Source organism: Copidosoma floridanum, unplaced genomic scaffold (genome assembly GCF_036245765.1).
Source record: "Copidosoma floridanum isolate Cflo_tuat_1 unplaced genomic scaffold, Cflo_Japanese_pri ptg000006l, whole genome shotgun sequence".
NCBI classification, from domain to species: Eukaryota; Metazoa; Arthropoda; class Insecta; order Hymenoptera; family Encyrtidae; genus Copidosoma; species Copidosoma floridanum.
Window position 1 is genome coordinate 17,755,206 of NW_028321883.1, and position 22,057 is coordinate 17,777,262.

The window sequence follows — 22,057 nt, forward strand, 5'->3', positions numbered from 1 at the left end:
AAGGGGGCAATCCTCAATGTCAAAGAATTTATATCCATGCAGTGCTAAGAGCTCTTTGTGTAGCTCTATAACTTGAATATGAAGTAAAAAGCGTCCAAATATTTCGAGCGTAAAATTTCACATTTATTTATGGAAAGTGCCTGAATAAAAATAATTTACGTTTACACACACGTATCGAAGGAGAACCCATTTGATTTCTGCTGTAGGTAATGTCCATGAGCTTACCAACTGCGGCTTAAGTGAGGCCATACAGTATTAGCTGATGGTACGTTGCCTCAGAGTTTTAAAATAAATCCACAAATTACAAAATAATTGGATGTTGCCAACATCGTGAGTATGGTCAAAACTTGTGGAAAACAATCGATATGTTTAATTTTTATTCTCTTCGGGGTATAATCCAAAAATCAATTGGACATTTTTTCATGCTCATGAATGATAGCAACAATAATGAAGAAAAGGCATTTTTATTTTTTAGGTAATTAAGTGCTTATGAATTATTATTTAGTCAATTTTTAAAATTCTTTACTGATAAAAAATCTCAAAATGATTTTACTGACATAACATCGGTTCAGTGGAAGTTTATAGAACCTTTCGTTATTATATGATACCCTGTATGAAAATTTCTGATGATCTATTGTTCCGACATATTGATCTGATCTCTATAGCACAGTTCGTCATGGTTTTCCACACAGAGAATAAAATAAAAGTCTTTAGTTCAAGATACAGTGTACAATGGCATGAGTCAAACATAAAATTTTGTGATCAAAGTTACGTCGGAAGCACCAGGTAAGCACGAACTCAAGTTACTCCGATGCCTCTTAAAATGCACGATTGTAATAGCAAGTTTCCGTAAGAATTTCTTCCATCCATCCATTCCTTCGCACATATAAATTTATACGTGAGCGCAGAAAGTAAAAGTAGCCAAGACCGGGACTCTCACTTTGCGGCCTCTGTATCAGGGACCAGCACGCGGTGGCTGCCACTGTCTCCCAGGTGGGGAAAATACACCCACTTGTACGTGAACTGCTCTTTGGGAGATCGCGCTTTCAAACGTCCGCTGAGCCTCGGCACTTTCAGTGTGCAGTTTAGTACAGTGGGTTTTTTTTTTATCCTAAAGAAGATGATAATTCAGTGCTAAGAATGGTAACGAGAGGATAGTGTCAACTTATAGTTTTGGGATTCGATTGATTGCGAAAAATGGCAATAGACGTGGTTAACTCGATCGGACAGTTCGGGAACGAGGAATTCTACTTCGTCGGTAACTTCAGCTGTGAGACTTTTTACTTGCCGACTTCAATCCAGCTTTTTGAGAGTAAGTACTTATTGCTTGTCAGGGAAAACGAGTATTTTAGGAATTGAAGAGTACATCTTTGACGTATATCTTTGGGGCATGGGTATGAAATATTTATATAACGTGTCTGTAAGAAATTTTTACCCAGTGACTTTTGCTCTACCTTTGCTGGGAGAAAAACAAGTTGAACATTAGAATAACTGTCTCTAGAACCTGTTTTTGATTAATTCATAGTTATGAAGATATCCTCTTATTTGTCGGGCATCATCAGATTTACTAGCATATACTGGAGGTACGAAAGTGTTGGAGTTTCTCAAGTACACATTTTAGTTTTAATGGTTTTAGTCTTACATTTAATCGCAGATAATAAAGAAGAAGAAAAACGCACAAGGATTCCTACTACTGTCACTTCTACCTTTTTTATGAATCTGAAATGAGTATTTTTTTCATCAAATGATTATTTCACTTTACTTTCTAAATTGGAATGAAAAAGACGTTTCAATCGTCGCAAAATTTTCTAGCCTAATAAAAAAAAAAATTTCATTGATCTTTTTCTTTTGTGACAAAAATATATTGGATGGTACAAATATTTAGTACTGCAACACTAAGTACCTGATTTCTCATTAATTTTTCTTTATGTTGATTTAATCTACGATATGATTTACTGCAGCAGAGCCATGATAAAATATATGTTATTAAATTACATTTTCTACAAGACTAAACGACCAAGCCAGTACTGTAAATAGATTAATTCTATGAATACGAGTACGTTACTAGAAACTTGTGCAAAAAGTAGCTACTCTGAATAGAAATTCTTGTATAATTTATATAATTTAAATAACATGCTCTAAGTTTCTCGGAGTGTTTCCCAACATCTGAAACGAAAAAAAACATACTGCACACACTTATCATCAAAATAAAAATTTTAATAATTTTCGAGCTTCGTCTTCAATTGAAAAAAAGCCATATACCAACATCAAAGTATCGAAAGGAGGAGCCGACTTGGTGAAAAATTTTCAAAATTGGCGTGTTGACCTCATTTTAAAGCCCAGTGTCGTTTGGTGTCATACTTCTCTTGCTCACGTGTATACAAGTGCATGGATAATATAAACGACACTCAGTGAAAGTCTCGTGTTGAACTGCGGCCGCGAACTCAATGCATAAACGTACTTTAGGTTACGTGAGGTGTGTGTTTGTATGTCTGACTGACAAAAAATATGCAAGCATGTAGTGTGACAAACTTAAAAACTATGATTTTTCTTTTAATTAAAATTTGTCATTTATTTTTGAAACGAAAGATATCATTAAGTAATTTTTTTTCAAATTTTTGCTAACAGCATATGTGACCATTATATTTTTCTTTTTCACATATTGACAAGCTTTTAGAATAGTAGTTATACATAAATCCATTAAGAAACATCAAAATTTTTTTTGTGTTTATTAAAATTTAAAAGTAATAGTAAGTTAAAAATAAATATTAGTGTATCGTGAGCAAGAAATTACAAAAAAAGGTTACAACAAAAAAAAATACAGAAAAAATTCTTTTTATTAAAAATATATTCCGAATAAGTTTATATTTACTCAGGCATTACTTTATTTACCAACATACCATAAAAAAACAGAAAGTAATGCACGACGCGGAACGTCTATTTGATGTTAAAATTGGAAATTAATGGCGCAACGCTTAGCTAACACACAGCTCTCACTTTTAAGTGAGATTCACTGCAACAGTTGAAGTAGCAGTTATATATTTCTATAGTTATAATTCAATTACGTCTTTAAACCTTTATGCAAGGGCAAATTTAGATTTGGCAATAATTTATTGTAACTTATAAAAGTTCTAATTTTCTGTAAAAAAATCCAAGCACTATTATTTACTTCGTTATTGGTCTGTTTCACTAAAAATTCTAATCATACAGTCTTTTAAATTGTTTTTTTCCTTTTAAATGTTTTCAACGTATGACAATATTAACTTATCATTCATTAAATTTCATTATTTTTTAATTTGATTATAAATTTAAATTAATGATTTAAGTAGTTACCAATTACACCACGTAAGATGATGTCAACACAATTTTCAATGGATAAATATTCTAACATCCTATTCGTTTCCTACATGCATCGTGCACAAGAAATTACAAAAAAAAGTCAAAACAAAAAAAATTTGGGAAAAACTCTTACCAATACAAAAATAATATGATATGTTTGCGAGTTATGAAAAAATTGATTTGAATAGAATGTACAAATTTATTAATTTAATATAGACAATCACAGCATAAAAAATTATTTTGTTGTTCTTTCAGTCATATTTTTTTCTATAAAACTATGAAAGTTGTATTTATAATTTTACGAAAAATTTGTGCTCTGAACTAATACTTTCATTATTTTGTAAGGATCAAATTAGTAAGTAAGATTTAATTCATACACGTTGCAACACATATGAACGCTTTCTCAACTCGATAGGCATCATGAAAACAAGTGCAGTTATTTATTTTCTCGTAAAAAGTGACATAACTGTTTCTATGAAATACATTTTTTTTAATAGACTCATCAATTATTAGGAAAATCAAATTTTTAGGTACGCAGAATCATGTTTTTTTAACATTTTCAATTTTAAGTATACTTAGAATCAAGATAAGCAATAAAAAACATAGATTTTGTAAGAATTTTTTTTCGTTCCTAACTCTGTCACAAAGGCTTTTTACTTTATCTTTGAAACATATCTAACTCCGCACTGCAACATGTACTAATTAAATTTCAATCAAATGGAAAATAACTAGGCTTAGTCTAAAATCTTGATTACTTAGACGTAGAAACATATATGAACCACAGCTATTTGGAGACTGAAATTTGTTTAACAGTCTTATGAATATACATCATTATTGTTCAAATAAAAATCCAATAAACTTACCCATCCCCTTTGAGCGTCCCACAAAATCAATACACCCCATTCCTTAAAAAATATTTATATACATGTGACGATGTAATAAAAAAAAATTCTTCGTTACGTAAAAATCCAGTGTGACGTGGCCATTAATCTGTACTCGTAATCTACCATTCCAGGCTTGGGAAATTTTGGAGTTGGTCTGGTAACGATAGCCTCGGCACTATGCGCCGCGACCGTTTACCTCGGCGTCGATGCCTGCAGCAACATCTGCTATCGGCAGGAGACCACTTCCTTCAAGATCAACGCCTGCACCGTTTTATCCGTCTATCCGATCGCCAGTCTCTGTAGCCTCACCGCACTCGCGCTACCGAGGTAATTACGCAAATTGACGTGCTGCGTGACGTGTCTTGGTGAGCGTGTGTACTTCTGAGAGGGTAACGACACTTGAAGGAAACTCTGGGATTATTTTTGCTATTTCTTTTTTTACGATCAGTATTTTTAAACTCATATATACATATATTGCTTTGGGGTTGGGATCGTCAAAAAAAAAAAGTTTTAACTCGAACATGTAATTTGTTACAACATTTGGCATGTGAATTGGCAAATATAGAGCAGGTAAACATTTTTTAAGTGGAAAACGATGTGTTTTTGATAGTAGAGCAAAAGACTAGTTTGTTCATTTTAATAAAGAATAATAATTTGGATAAAACAATACCAGTTTTTGCACTAAATCAAGCCTATATTGTTTAGTGTTGTGTAGTGAGATTCCAATATTTGTCTCACGTATACGCACAAAATTATACCCTACAAATTGGATAGCTGAGTTTTCGCAGAAAATCTCATTTGGCTGTATTTTCAGTAATCTAGGCCCTGTCGTTTAGGACAGAAGTGACTCTGATTAAAGTTACACTGAAATCTTGGTTGATTTTATATACTCCAGTAACTCGAAACGAAATTTAAAAAATGATTTTAAATAATATCTTAGTTTTGTTGGTGGAACAAAAAAATCAAAAAAATTTATCAGATCCAAGCGGTTATCCAAAGTAATTATCTAAACACAAGAATCAAAATTTCCAGTTAAATGAAACAGAGAAAAAGTCATGTAGGTGCTTAAGTCTCGAACGATCGACTGACAAAAAATCTCGGGTGAAAGATATAAGTCGTCGTGAAGTGGACAGCCAAAGACAGTGACTACCATACGACCACCCGATCGAAAGAAAATACGGGAGAAAAAAGAATGGGAAAGAATATCAGAGAGCGAGTTGAAAAACATCCTGTTCGTGGAACGAATAGATATGGCGAGGGAACATTCTGGGGAGAGGATGGCACTTTTGTTTTCTGAAACATAGAAATACATAGAACTATGACAGTAGGAGGAGACATAAAATTAAATAATGAATGGCTTTTGAGCTGACAATGAACAGGGCAAACTAAGACACCAATCCGTATGAAATATCACCCAATCAGATAATTTTTATGCGTTTTATCTTTAAAAATTCTTACATTAGGTAAATATTCATGAATGAAAATTCTAACAATTATATGTTTGTTAATTCAACACTGTTATACAATTTGATTACGTGGAAGATATTTTATCGAAAAAAATGTTTAATTATTAATTAAGAAATAATATTTCAATGAAGCTTAAAATTAAATACCATATTTTTTAATTTAGGAATTAATAAAGGAGAAATAAATTGTTTAAGATTTGCACGCAACGTTTCTTAATTAATACATTTTTATCTTCATCCAAAAATGAATGCCATTATACGCTAAGCACACACGGTTCATGCAAATATTTACAATTCATTGCTGGAATAATATTACTTGTTATGTAATTAAACACATTAATTATATTCGCACTTGTAATTTGTTTAATCAACTAGTCACACCATAAATGTACAATAAGATTATTTGAATATTTTTTAATAGATTGCTTAGGAAAACTTTTTATTCCTTTAACCGTAACATGTTTTATCCGTTTACTTTTTTGGAGTACGAAAATAAAAAAATTCGTGCCCCTAGCTAAGACGTTTTTTCCTCTTTCCTTGGAGCTGAACATATAGAAACAAAAAGAAAAAAAAAAAGATCGCCACATACTACCAGTTTGCATCCTTTGGAATCACAAGGAGAGAGAAGGAGAGAATCGTGTCTAGTCTTTCCACTTCCTCAAACACTATCTTCTCCAGCTTCCTACACTGCAGCAGCCCATTGTATCGACAATTATCGCTTCAAGATCACCAGTAGCAACACAGATACGCTCTACCCGATCCCGGAATATAGCGTCACGAGCACTAAGTCGTGTATGGAGAATCGCGCTAATGAATGACACGAATCCATTATTTATTTTTTTTTTTTTTTCTTTTTTTCTTCAAAAAAATTGACCTGTCGAAAGCGGCCGACTCCTCTCAACCGAATCATGCACGTACACAATCACTGGGCTTATTTTTTCATTATCGATCTGTCTTCCGCTTACGCCACTGGAAATGTGGGCCATACGGATAACCTTCGCCGAAATTTCGCCGGTCCTAATGAGTTCGGGGATAGTAATTTGTATACGGTCTGCAAATGATACACTAGCTTTGAGGTACACCTCGTTCATTCAGTTCCTTTGGTTTTCTCTTCTTCCAACCTTCATCTCTTCCTACTGACGTTTTGCACGAGAGTACACGCCCTTCGGCTCGATTCCGGGTATTCCTGTAATTTGTATCATTTTCGCGAAGGTATAGTACAGTGGTACTGTTGGATAATTTTATACCTCGATCGGAAGTTATGAGTTTTTTGCTCTTACGTAACGAGATTGAATGTACAATTTATGGTGTAATTGTATTAGTTGATTATACTGATTGTTTTTTTTTTTCTTTAAAATATTACAAGATTTTCTCCACAGCTGCACTATAGTCTGGAGTATAAAGTGGTTGATGTTACTGTAGGTTTTTAAATTGCATCGTTGAAATACATAATTTGATAGCCATAAAACTTTATGGGTATTAAAATAAAAATTGTTTTAAATCGTTTAAAAAATGTAAATTCTAGTAAAAGTAAGAACTCATTCTTTCAGATTTATTGATTAACAATCATTTTTATTGTAAAACTATGGTTTTATTGATAAATATTCGAAATCCACGAACTTTTATCCACAGTAAAACCACACTACGATAAATTATAGTAAATAACGCTAAAAATCATGTTACTTGGCGTTACATAGGTTTACTGTAAAACTTACTTTGGTCCTTTTTTCCCATTTGTTCATCTCAGTAAAAGAACCAAGCTCAGCCCATGAATTTTCCAAATAAACGCACAAACACTTAAACTAGCCTATCCTACTCAGAATGATAAATATTACTTATTATTTCTCATTCCTTTCTTTCTCGTGATTTACTGTATGCAAATGACACGCAAAACCAACAACCCACGACCATTTTCCCTATAATGTGAGTTTTTCGAAAAACAAAACTTTTTTTCTTCCTCATCATCCTCCAGGTCACAGCTGCTAGCCGAGGCACTGACATCAATGGCCCTAACCATCGCCCTGTACCGTCTCTATGCCTTGCTCCTAGAACTCGGGAGACGAAGAGCCCTGAAGGCGCCTCAGTTGGCACTCAAGGTGGGCCCGTGCTGTTGTTGGCCGTGCCTCGAGTTCCCCACCCTCGAGATGAACGACGTCAATTTGTTCTGGCTGCGCATAGCTGTACTGCAGTTTCCTATCGTTCAGGTATAGTGAACAGTATATTACACATGGGAAAGGGTATTTGTTCTCAAAGAACAGCAAAGGTTTTGCCTCCTTTTTACCAATTTTGTGGTAATGGAATTTTCAATCACTTTTTTTTTGTCCAAAGAGTAATTGCTTCTAATCTTAATAATTACATGATATTATTTTTTAATGTCTTTTTAACGAGATACCTAATTGTAGACCCACAAAAAATTTTTGATAGTTGCTAATATGATGAAAATATGTAAGTTAATTGAACAGAATTAATATAATTTGCGAAATATTTTTAAAAATTATTAAATCACGAATAGTGCCACTTAATTATTTTTGTGTATAAACATACAAAAAGGTGGTGCTACAAGTTGTAAATCATATTATGAAACTTTAGGTTTCTTCTCACTAACTGAAGCAACAATTGAAATCAGCAGTCAAACTTGAGATCGCCTATTACACATTCCATATTTTTCTTTCGTTTTAAAAATGTTTTATACACACAGATATATACATTTGCAAAAAACACAAATGATTAATTGACAAAATTAGACAAGATTCGTTCAAGAAAGGGGCGCATCACTAGAGACTACTCTTGGGATTTTTTTTCAAGGAATTTTTTTTTTTCCTTTAAGAATAATCACAGCTAGCTAGAGGGGCCGGTGCCCGAGAAAAGAAAGACTCAGCAAAATCCAATACCTCCCTTTCGGGAAAGCTTAAAGAGAAAAGGGAAGAGTCACACCGTAATTTTTTTATTCCTCCAATCCTTCCTCTCGATTCTCTGTTGATTCTGTCCCAGAAATGCATCTGTATTTTTGACAACACTTTTTTCTCCTTTATTCCTCTTTTTTCTTTTTTTCGAGGAGTACAGGGAAGGACTTAACGATGGTAAATTATAGCCAGCAATGTTGTCACCAGTTTTTAATATTATAATCCGATAAGCTTGCCGTTGTGATGAATAGCTTGTGTCGTTGAAAAGCGTGTCTAGAGTGTCGAAATCCAAGAGTGCATTAATCAGTGTAGCTTTTTTTAATCTTATACGAAAAAAAATTAAAGTAAATTAATCAGTGATGAAAAAAATTTTAAATCAATCTTTGGTCGAGGGGAAGTGTTTGACATCGGATTATCGGCTTTTTTATTTATCACAACAAACACATACATTTTTAATTGACCTTAAAATTTTTTTTATTAGATACATTCGTGTAAGTTTAATTAGTTTATGATTTCAAAAAGTTTCTTAAACGTTCATCAATTGCTGCATTTTGAAATTAGTCTGGAATGCCTATAATACACAGATTCTGGATGGATATTTATTAAATAACGTTGAAGCACTTTGATGCTTGTTGAGCCAACTTAAGTTTATGGAGTTATTTCATAATTATGCTACCATTACGACGAAGATGTAGTTTCAAATAAAGTTGTACATTTATAGGGGGTAGAACTTTCATTTCGTTAAAATTCTCGTTTTGTCAGCTTACTTTAATGTATGTTTGATGCAACCAGTAATGTTTACGTATTCAAATGGTGAAACGGTTTGTTTTATTTCCTTGCAACAAGAACAATCACTTTAAATATTATTTTTAGAAAGAAATTCCTTAAAGTATGCCCTTGTAAGATTATTAATTACATGTATTTACTTCGTAAACATGAGGTCGTTAAAAATAAAGTTTATAAATTCAAAGTAAGTATACCATCTCGATTCATCATCTTCATGCTTATGTTGTGACAAACATTGAGTCAAACGGCAATCAACTTCTCCTAAAAATTTGTTAAAATATATTAACACTTGGAGCTTCATAACTTTTTTTCGTCTTAAACAAATTTTACGTCATTTCTACTTCTTGCTTTTAAACTAAGAAAAAAATTTGTGTTTGAAATATATTTGGCTTCAACTTTTTCAACAAACAATATTGATAAAATCTTGACTACTTGAATTGCAGTGATACTGACTGAGATTTTTAAGTATATAAAAAGACCTTAAATGCTACTTACAGCATAGCAAATTTTTAAGGATTAGTTTGTAGCGAGTTAAAATTACTTACCTTGGCAGATTTGAGCTCTTTGAGAAATTGTGTCTTTACTATTATGATCCTGTATCCGATTCACCATTTCAGCTTCATTAAATGAGCCATCTGGATACATCTACAAAAATCAGTTTCATATTTTTGTAATCAACATGATAAGAGCAAATATTTTCATCAATAAAATGTTCAGACACATTTTGTTATCTCATGTTATAATACGATATTTTGCAGTATTTAATTGCAAAATTTTTCTACGCGTTAGTTTTTCTTTGAACCAAATATATCATTTGTGTTGCACGTATTTGGAGCATTAAATTTATTTTCTTTTTTATGCTAATAATGAAGTTGGTAATACGCGTTACAATTTTGAAAAAATATTTTGCCGTAAGTAACTTTTCTACTATACTACATTGTTTTTGAAAGTGTACTGATGAGTAGAAAACAAATAGTAAGTGCTTCCGAAATGTACTTATTTTAATTTATATTAAATAGCCTACTGTTGTACGAACGTAGAAGGAAAAGTCTACAATTTTAATATTAAATCGACAAAAAAGTTGTTTCGTTGTTATTTACCAAAAAATAACTTTGTTTACTGAAATATGTTATATATATATATATACATTCCTTATTTCAAACAAATTTATCAAGCATACATCACATTAACTTCATATAATCATACAATTTATAATTTTTGTAACATTTTTTACAAACATGTTTATATTAAGTAACAGAAGACTATGCATTTTTTCGAAAACTGGATTAAAGAATGACCAAGGAAGGGAAACGTTGCATTTTAAGTTGTACAATGAAGTGAACTATCACAAAACTAAACATATTAAATAAGAATAGAAAAAATAAGAAACTTGTTGAACTTACAAATCCTAGTTTTTTGTACAGACACGCAATGGGACAGTAAAGTTGATTACTGTTAAGCGCAACATCTTGTTGATTATAGACATCTATAAGCAGTAGAGTAAAATATAAGTTTAATCCATTTTCATAAAGGTAAAATTATGTACCTGAATTCACTCCAAATTCAGCAAGGCAGATCTTTAACTTTGGATGCAATAATATCTTCGTATGTGCTGAGTCCTTTACAATAAAAAGTAATTAATAATTTGTATGCAACGAAGTAGGTTAAACTGTTTCTTAGATGAATTTTTTTTTTTTTTTTTTTTTAACCATTAATGAAGTTAATTCCATACATATGGATGATTTTACAAAAACCGGCATTATGCACTAAGATCAACATAGGGTTTCTTATTAAAAAAATTTTTTTGGGAACGTCAGTGACCAGAACAAGTTTTAATTTCTAGAATCCTGCTGGAACCACATAGTTATTAATATAAAGTATAGTATATAGTATAAATACAAAAAAAAACGCTCAGAGTACTATAGAGTTCAAAGTATTGTAGTACCCATTAAATTCAATTGCATAAATGAATGCTAACATAAATGACTTCTAGATTTTATGGAAAAAAATTAAAAAGTTTTATTTTGAACCACGAAAAATTTGCCATAGAACTAATAAATATTTAACTAATAAACTATTTTCAATAAAGATGAGTCACACTTATTAGTATTATTGTTAATTTTTTTTATTTTTTTTTATTTTTATGGATTCATAAATGTAAAAAAAAAAAATTGTACAATCAAAAGCAAAAACACATCTGTAAAAAAACTTATCATTGAAAATATTTTTTCAGAAAGTATATAAAAAGCTTATGGTTACGTTTCAAAAATAATTTAAGTATTCATAAACTAAGTATAAAAAGTTTTTAATTATAAATGTTTTTATGTTGAATGATCCATAAAGATCATTAAATATACTTTTTCAATTAAAAAAAAATAATTTTGAATAAAGTGAATTAATTTGTTTGAGTTGACTTATACATTACTTTATATTAATTTGAATGACACTCACGAGGGATAAAATTAGGAAACACTGTCGTATTTTTAAAGCAACGCGCAAACAACTTTTATTTAATTTGAAACTGTAGATAATTAAAGGAAAATAGTTCTTACCAAAGTGGAACACATATTTTGGAAATAATGCAGATTAGTATGTATAACATGTGCTAGAGCAAAAAAACTGTTTTAAAAATTACAGTTTTATCAGTTTGATTTTTCAGCCTAATTTTTATTAGATAGTTTTCAAAAAAGTTGTAAAAAAAGATGTTATAACATAAAAATGAAGTAAAAATGATGAAATCACTGGCTTTTGTTGATCCTTGGATTCTTGGAATAAAATATTTGTTTGATAAAAATCCATAAAAGAACAACATGGTTATAATTTAAACAAAAGTTACGTTAAATAAATAGTATTTATTGACTGTTGAAACTGAATTCACATCGGTAATTCTCGTAGGGTGATATGTAATATTGAGATTGAAATACGAAGTCGAATAATTACTTATTTGAGGACAGACGTAATGACTTATCCGTAGGTTCAATGTAACGTATAAATTTTGAAAATTAGGTGAAAATAAAATTTATCGTATTGTAATTGTGTTGACTAAGTTCATGTCTTCTAAAGATAACTGCCTTCTACCTCAGCTGAAGGCTTTATTTAGCGAATATACTAGAATTACTATTAAAATTCATTACCCACTTATTTATTTCTACTTCTAAATGATGAATTTTTTGTAGGTGAGTGTAAAATTTTTGGCATATTAACTTTAAAATGAAATTAATGATGTATTTAAATATATTTAACAAAATATTATAACAGTGACAACTGGTTAATACATTATTCAAATGATATTAATAGTAGGTGATATCATTTCTTGTAACATCTATTAGTGAGTTATTTATGGTTAAATCTTTTTTATTAAAATTTCTTACATTATTAAAATAGAATAGACAACCAAAATTTCATTTCAAATTCATAAATTAATTCAATAGGATTTTCATACCGTAAAAGTCACGAACAAGCAAAAAATGGAGACTACTATTGTGGAATTCATAACTAAGCGATCACTTTCAACTGACTTAAAATTAGCTTCGTGTCTAGATTTATAAATATTCATGATTATCAAAATAATTAGTGATTCGATACTTAAACACTTGTATTCACTCTTTTTTTATTGTTATGATAACGAATCATAATGAATATGCGCCTTATAGAAGTGACGCCTAACGTTTACTGGATATTTATGAGAAACATACAGACATGCTATTAATATTGAATGAAACACAAAGTTATATCTATGAAAAAAAAGACTTTTATACATGTTAAACTTAGATACGTTGGAACAAACCCTTATATAACTTTAACCACTTCTGTATGTTGACATTAAGAACTTATATTCCAAGATTCGACGTTTATGTCAATAAATCGCTTTTTGTATGAACCATCTTAAGTCAAAAAAGCTGGCACATGTTTAAAAAATAAAATAACTGTAGTTGGCAAATAAAATGCTCATCGCCTACAACTTCTAAATTTTAAGCAGTAATTCTAATAAATATACTCGTTATTACGGAGGTTGACTACCTTAAGCAATTGACAGTCAGTTTTTAACTAAAATTTGTGCAGAACTTCAAAAGTGTATAAAAAAAATTCATGCAAAATTTCAATAACTCTGGGTGCTTATGAAATGAGAAAGTCATGAAATAAATTTTATGTATTTTACATTCGTTTTTATGGGAGATCGTCAAAAACGACTCTTATAATCAAAAACCTTAGTACAACGAACAGTCAGATTTGGTCAAACCTGTAGTCAACAGTAAATTAATATCTGCCTACTTACTATGTAAAATAATTACACCGATTAGGTGCTTGTGAAAAAAGGTTATTAATGAATAATTAATGATGAATTTAATTAGCCAAAAGTTCAAGGTCACCAAGTTATTACACCTTGGGACTCAGAAAAATTTGGGAATGTGTTCAGAATAACACAATCAATAATTATATAGAGCATATTTTATTGTTAAAAATTATTTACTTACCACACAAATTATATAAAAAAGTTTTTTCGAATTATTAAAAAATCATTCAGAATATTTCTTTACCTCAAGATAAAAAAGTTAGCCTGTGAACAGTATACACATGTATGTGCAAGATGTATGTATAGTCCATCTTCATTTTACGTTATTTTTTTGCACATTCATTAGGAGATATTGAGGTCATTGCACTGTCTGTTTTTCTAACAAATTAAAAAGCGGTATTTTATGATTCTGATATACTTGACATACTCACACATATTTATGAATATGGAATAGTTTATCGTGCAGTAAACTTTTACTTTATTGGTTTTTTTAGTAACTGTTACAAAGAATCATACGATATTATTAATTAAAAAAATGACAACATTTTCTGATTTTGATAAAATGTATTAAAAGCAATGAATGCAATGACTTTTGAATAATTTTTCTTAAAAATTTAAAGTTTTTTCTGAACGAAAATAAGAGAAAAAAAATGGGATAATGGACGTTTAGTTGTAACCTTTTCAGTATTTTATTGGTATAAGAATTCCCTAACACGTTGCGATAAAGTTCTACGTTGCTGAATAAAAAAATGTTAGTAAAAATAAGCTACTAACAAAGATTATGTACATGCCCTAAGTAAGTGCTAGCAACAGATTATTTTTATTTTTTATTTTATCTCTTCTGTACAGGGAATTGTCTGCTGCGTTCTGCTGATCATGTCTGCGGAGGCGCCTGTTTTTGCCAATAGTTACGGAGTCTTTTTACAGCCGTTTGTCTTAATTAGCATACTTCTTGCAATCTATGGTCTTACTGTCGTTACCAAGAGTCTTCATGCTATCGCTCCAGGTATGTTTTTGTGTACGCTCAAAGATAACTAAGAGGAAGATGCGGACGTGATTTTTTTTAATTTTTTTTTTGTTTGTTTATCATTACTATTAAATGATTTTTGTTTTACTTAAAAATGTTTTCTTCTTACTTTTCTTTGAGTAGGAAGTTAGTGATATTGATGTAAAATATTATGTAATCATTCGTCAGAGAAAATCATGCAGTTAACAATGTCATTGCTCGATAACGTCAATATTGTATTAACATCATGAAATGGAGGCCACTACCATCAATAAAATATTTTAAATTTTTAATCAGAAAAAAATGTACGTAGAAATATAAATAAAAGCAGCATTTAGTAAGCCAGATGGTATAGCCAAGTATCGCCTTAAAAGATAAGTACAAAAAATTTATAAATAAGTATCGCTTGGCACTTGAAAAATAAGCATCAATAAAATATATCAAAGAGACAAATTATTTTTGTACTACCACAAATAATTAAATATCAACTTTTAGAACACTCATCTCACTGATGAACTTTTAACAAAATTCTGATATGATGTTCGAACAGTCGGTGTGCAATCCTAATACGTCCATTCGGTTTCTCAATAAACGTCCCTGACATTAAATTACTTATAGCTCAGCATACGTTGTGACCGATAATGACCTCGTGTTGACAGATTACTACAGAAACCAAAACAATAAGAGAGCTCTTAGATCTCAAATAAGTAGAGCTAATATGAATCATATCGAAGAAAAACTGGGCTATACACAACAAGTCAAGAGCACATGATGTAGTTCAAACATGGTTAAACATTATTTTGATCTTGTTACCTTAACAATTGTCTAATATCAGCATCTGTGTTCTTGTAATATCGACAAATAGATAATAGAAACAGCTATATCAGGAATTGGTTAAGGAAGCAGCTAGTTACAAGAATTTTTTCTCTAATAACGTGGATGCAACATAATGTAATTCTAAGAAAAAGAAGACGTTACCTACCGTTATGGAGTTAATAAATAAAAAAAATTGACTGCTTCTTTAACCAAAATTACAAAGAGCCATTATTTTACAAAAATTTTCAATTAAATTACTTTTTTAACCAAAACACGTTAAAGTAGCTTTATCAGGCATTGATCTAAAAAATTTAACTTGAACAACACCACACGTTGATGATTGATTGTTAACAACGTTATAAGTAAAGTGATTGCGTGAAAATATCAATTTTGACCTTAAACGCAAAGAGAATGCCTAGTCTAGTTCACCGAGAAATTTTTTTGGTGGGACTGTGTAATTGACATTCAATTTGCCCGACATAAAAACGTGTCTCACTCTGCTGAGTATCGAAATTTTCGTTCGTTTTTTTTTCCTACCAAATAATTTTCAAGGTAATTCAAACCAATCATGGCATTTTAACAACGTAATATTCAATCGTAATAACTTTTTCCTACCGAAAAGCATAATTTCGGCCCCTTACCTTTTCATCAAAATAATGCTGCACTTACATGTATATGCCCGAAAACGCATCCAAGTGCAAATGATAATGTCGACTCGAGCAAAAAAAAGTAGCCAAAAAAAAAAAAAAAAAAAAAACGCACGCTTCAAAAGACACAACGCACACGTCGATATTCCGGACGACTCACTTGCAAGTGCATTCACAACATCTCGGGGCACGAAAATCGACCGGAGCCCCACCCCTCGATCTACTCTGCCTCGACGTGTTCATCCACGCGGCAGCGGCCAAAAAATTGCACTGATAATTTCATGATTGCCCATCCACCGATCGGCCGAATGTTTTGCGTCAAAAGTAACATGAAAATTCGAGTCGGTTCTCCCCATTTTGCCAAAATTACCCCGAGCCCACACGCGTTAAAGTAAAAGAGAGCCAACGGGTTTTCCTCGCGCACGGAATCATCGAAACTCGCGATGTACACGATACGCGCGTTCGATCGCGACACGATCGCGTGAGCGGACCACACGCAGCTCATCTTCTCTCCCCCCCTTTTTTCTTCTACCCTCAAGCTGTACTTGCTCGTATACGTACGAGTACGTTTGTGAAACAAGAATAAAAAAAAGAGGATACGACGTGTAGCAGGAAGTCATGCAGCGTGTGTACTCTGACCTCAGATGGTATCGTCTTCAATTTTTTCTTTTTTTTTTTTCTTTTCCTTCCTCGCAGAAGCGGCTTTGCCGTCGAAAACGCTGGTGGTGCAGCTGGTATTGCTGTTCTCGAAGCTGCAGGGCTTCATTATCAAGAGTCTAGTCGGCACCGGCCTCTTTCCTTGCGACCCGCCCCTCACGCCCCACGTTTACGCAAACGGTAAGTGTTGTTACGTCACGAAAAAGTGCCGGCTTTTTTTTTGTTCTTGAGTATGTTATTAGTGGTTGTATCCGTCGTGGTTTTCAATCTCTGATTTTTTTTATTTTTTTTTTTTATTTTTTTTTATTTTTGATTGAAAAAGATATTTACTCGGAGTAGGTAATGACAACTTTCGCATTTGTTGGGACGAAGTAGCGTTTGAATGATTGGTTGTTGAATATTTGTTTTTTTTTATTCTTACATTGCAGTACAAAAAAACAAAAATGTGTGCCCTATAAATTTAACGATTGGTTCAGAGAATTTTGCAATAATTTTTACTGCCAATGATGTAGTTGATTTCTGTAAAAATACAAAAAATTCAGCACCCACGATATTGCAGTAAAATGGAAAAAATAAGTTTACTCTACCAAGCATTTATTTTCAAGCCCAAATATAGCAGTTTAATAACGCATTAATTTTATATAAGGCAATAGATCCTGCACTAGGCAGCATAAGACATTATATTGAACACATGGCACCACTTTTTTACTATTTTCCTTAAAAAAATTGTACAATTTAAAATATCGTCACTAATTTATCTAGTAATAATCCAATAACACTACAATAAAAGTTGTTCTCTATTTTTTTTTTTGGCACGTACAATAACCTTGCCCTAAAAAGTATAAACCCACACGATTTCTTACTGTCCATCACATCGTCATACTTTGACACTTGCATAAAATTATGTATTGTGTCTTCTGTGTTCTAGTGACCTACGACGCCCTGATGGTAATTGAGATGCTTCTGCTCTGCTACGCGGCACGTTTAATTTACGCTGCCGACAAAATCGAGCCCGAAAATTCTGCTTCGCCGGATCGCCGAGCTGACGCTATCAACGGGGGAACGACTGCCTGGACCACGGGCGTTGAGATGATGGCGAGTGATGGACAAAATCGAGCTCCAAATAATGCACCTCAGCAGCAAGCTAGGAGCGTGGCCGCTTGATGCTGTTTTTTTTTTTTTTTTTTTTTTTTTTTGGAGCCTCTTAGAGATAAATCGATTGTTTACAGAAAGACATAGCTTTTACGTGTGTGATCCATTTGTTTATCAGTTGTTTTAGATCGTGAGTGCTTGGATTTTAACGTGAGAAATATGTAAAGTCTAGAGAATGTGGCAAGTACGATATAATCGAGTAAAATGGTTTTAACTGATGGTAAAAGTACTTAGCATAATAAAAAGATGTTTAGCAATTAGAATTCATGTTTGTATGAGCATTTAACATAATGAAAATGTTAGAAGACCAAAAACGATGGAAGCAATTCCACTTGTGGTTTATTTTTGTACGTTACGTTTTTTTTTTTTTTTTTTTTTTTTTTTTTTTTTTTTTTTTTAATTGTGGCTATTGCTGAAATAAGTATTTTTATATGTATATAATTAAATAAATTATAAGAAAAATAGTGAAGACTCTCGGCTCTGTTATTATTTTATACGTGAAACCTTATTTTTGATACCTAAAACATTAGAAATTCGTTGTAATTTAACCATCCAAATTAAATTATTATTCGTATTGTTATTATTGTTTTATAAAACCATGATTAAACGTACCAACCTCTTATTATAATGGTAGACACAACATGAATGTTAAAACACAATTAAAGATACAAATGGTGGAATATAAATTAAAAAATCATCATTATTGCAAACACTTAAAAATTCTTGTAATAGTACGAATAATTCACTGAAAAATCGTTCGTAACAGCTACGTACTAGATCTTATCAAATCATCCAAAGACTTTCAAACAAATCTTTGAATTTTCAATAAAAATATTAAAATATTTTTCCTCAAGTATGTAATAAATCAAACCTATTTTTTCACCCGAATTTAGTTAAACACACATTTGACTCCAAGATACCACCAAATTCCCACCCACGAATTCCAAAAAACAAAGAAGATAAGAAAAATAAAAGAAGGAGACTAAGCAAACAGCGAGCCGAAAACGCAAAGTGGCCATCAGCCGGAATGACGAGATGAAAACCCACACGTGCGTATGTTATTTGTTTATTCATCGGCGCACCAGTGCCACCAAGTTCAAAAGACAAGAGGCAAGCACCAAAAGCACCCCCCTTAAGCTCCGACTCCCCTCGAGACACGTATCGCATTATCATCCTTGAGGAGGTGCTCTCCGACAGGGCCCAGATGACTCGACGCATCCCAACACCGGCAGCGGGGGCTTTGAAATCGTATAACTGTTTTTAACGTCAAGAGAGAAACGTATACAATGGCCGTGCGCGCATCTATCATGGGTTTCGGCAATGGAGAGCACGCGCGAGCAAAGGTTTTCCGGGGAAAAACGCTCGGCTCGCTTCCTTTTTCTCTTCCGTTCCCGGGGTGGCAATTAGGCGAGCGCCTACAGTCTATACGCGGTCGCTCCATAAAATATACGTGCTCTCTGGTCTCGTCCCTCGAGAGTTGCCTAATGGCTTGACACTTTTTTTGGAAATGGTTCAAAGAAAAATCGTCACTTGGGAGTGTGCATAGGACATCATGCACTGCTTTAACGGAATCACGAGGAAAGAGAGGAAGTGTCTTCGAAGGACGATAATGTCGAGTGTGATATTTTGACGCGTAAGCTTTTATCCGTTATAGGAGTTTGATCTCACTTTGAGTAATGTATTTTTGACACTCGGTACTCCGTTTTGATTGAATCATCTTACGGTATTTCGTTTTTTATGGTACATCATGCCGATTTTATCACGAAAAAAAAAAAAAAAAAAAAAAATTGTTTTAAAGAGCCTCGCGTGATCACAGTAATCATCCAATCAGTTTTCGATGATCTCAGATGAGAGAGTTTAAGTTTCTAAGTGGCTCGATTCTGAACGGGGTCCATTAAAACCATCAACGCTTGTTGCCGGCCCCGTTATAAATTTCCATAACTATAAAAGCCGGAGACAACAATCGAATTTTTGCTCCTTTTCATTTTACAAACTGAACCGAACAAAAGCAACAAATACCGTCCTTTCACTCCTAATTTAATTTTCAACACATCCGTGGAACGAACATCTATGGTAAAAAATGGTACATTGCATCGATCGAGGCATAAAATTTCCCACTGAAGAAAAAAATGAAAAAAAAGACCCTACAGAGCGTAAAAATGATCAATTTCCTTTTCAGGCATCCATCACTTGGAAATACAAAAAATATACACAAGACGCTCTGGTTGCACTCGACAGTATCCTTTTTTTTTTTTTTTTTTCATCCATCCACTAAGGTCAAAAGAACAGACTTCTCCGCCGAACAATAAATGCAGGGAAGAAGGCATCAGCAAAGAAATCCTTCAATGGGGTCCTTCAATCCAGGAGCAACGGCAGCCAGCACGCGGGGCGCAGCGCTAAGTCAAAAAATCAACACGCCCGGCCATTATACGCGTAATGCGCCGCGTTGGCACAAAGATGCCCAAACAGATGCTTGGGATCCGCGTCGTTCCCTCCTTTCTCTCTCTCTCTCTCTTTGTCCACTTTTCTTTTGCCCGGGACTGATCGTCTCGAGAGTCTCCGTACGCGCACGGGGTGACTTGTTTCTCCTCTGCTGATGGAGTTGACACGCCAACAAGTGGCTTCGAAGGAAGCCCTGGCATTCCGCGGTGAAATGATAATATTTTTTCGGCCAAGGCAAGGGCTCCATTTGATTATTTATCGGCTGATGCTCCGGAACTGTCGATGGAGCACAATCATCTGGGCTTAAGGTCTCAGCCAGTCATGCGCTTAAGAGTTCTCCCATCAAGTCAATTCTAGTGTTTTTTATTTTAAATAATTTTTGCGAATTTCATTTCATAAAAAATTCCATACTTTCAATATGAAGATAATTGTCATAGCTTTTAATTGGCATCCCAATTGTAAGACGCCTTTTGAAACTTAGCAGTGATGCGCAGCAGTTTGGAGTATAGTTTGGGCAATGATTTTTTTTTTTTTTTTTTTTTTTTTAATCAATCATCTCTTTCCTGCTTGTTAAATCCTTCTACGGAAAAAGAATATATAATAAGTAAGATGAAACCAGTATAGTAATGAATTATTTAAAAAAATGTGTTTGTTATCATGTGATTATGAATATGTAAGAAAAATTCATGGAGCATGTAAATTTCTCATGCGCATCAGAACAACACGGGATGCACTTTGTCTCCCCGAAGAAGCACAAATGCCCACTTGCATATTCATAAATCGAAGGAAACAACAACAAAAAAGAAGAAGAAGAAAAATTCCCGCAACACTGTCACGCGCAGGAAACAAGGGCAGCAAGCTGATGAGGCCCAAAGGACCGCCGACTCCCCGGATCATCCGGACGATCTCGCTTTTACCGTTTTCAGCGCATAATCTCGTCAAAACGAACCCCGAGCCGCCCTCTCTCCTTTCCACGCGCGTGTCCCAGAGACAGGCCAATAAATTAGCGTTGCAAGAGCTCAGACGCGTGTACACCTCTTGCTTGTACGCTGCGCGAAGGACACGATCGACGTACACGATCTTTGAACTACCCTCAGACTCGAGAAAAAGTACAGCAATAAATAAAAAAAGGACCGAGGAAACAGAAAAAAAAAACATTACGAGCACGAAATATCAAACATTTTCCAGGAAACCATCGCTCAGGCCTCGGGCCAAACGTCACTCCCCTCTTTTTCCCTTTGCCGGGCAGCCTTTTTTTCACGAACAGGCATCCAATTTCAAATTTATGAATTTTTATGCGTGGATGATGGATAAAAATCATACCGATCATTATCTCTTGGTTTTTATCGGCTTTGCAATTAACGAGAAGATGGGCCTTAACTCACTCGCCTGCCCGTGACACTTTGGCAAAATTGCGCTTTTCTCGCATAATTAAAAGCCATCCTTTCCACATGTTCACGTGAGAATGTCAGTATACGTATATATTGATACACAAAAAGGGAGTTGTGTGTCGTACACGCCATGTAATGTGTAATTAATTGGATTAAGGGGGAAAGGGAGAGATGGTTTTTGACGATGTTCCTTAATTTTTTTGTCATACAAACCCTGCATAAATTATGTTCTGTGTTGAATAATTTTTTCTGCATCGTGCCACTGGCACTTTAT

At 33.1% G+C, this 22,057-nt stretch overlaps 1 protein-coding gene across 1 annotated transcript; it reads left to right on the top strand.

Moving 5' to 3' along the window:
- The first annotated feature begins 1,197 nt into the window (after positions 1–1,197).
- Positions 1,198–17,962, top strand: LOC106640469 (organic solute transporter subunit alpha). The gene is made up of 6 exons (XM_023389236.2): positions 1,198–1,312; positions 4,355–4,550; positions 7,662–7,893; positions 14,522–14,678; positions 16,838–16,978; positions 17,727–17,962. The coding sequence occupies exons 1-6, from the start codon at positions 1,198–1,200 to the stop codon at positions 17,960–17,962; spliced, it is 1,077 nt and encodes a 358-aa protein (XP_023245004.2).
- Positions 17,963–22,057: the final 4,095 nt, after the last annotated feature.

What these genes read in the sequence shown, in the direction of transcription:
- LOC106640469 (XM_023389236.2), top strand. Translation starts at nt 1,198, where the DNA reads ATGGCAATAGACGTGGTTAACTCGATCGGACAGTTCGGGAACGAGGAA. An exon ending in ACCGCACTCGCGCTACCGAG is followed by an intron (nt 4,551 to 7,661) that starts GTAATTACGCAA and finishes ATCATCCTCCAG; the next exon opens with GTCACAGCTGCTAGCCGAGG. An exon ending in TCTTCATGCTATCGCTCCAG is followed by an intron (nt 14,679 to 16,837) that starts GTATGTTTTTGT and finishes CCTTCCTCGCAG; the next exon opens with AAGCGGCTTTGCCGTCGAAA.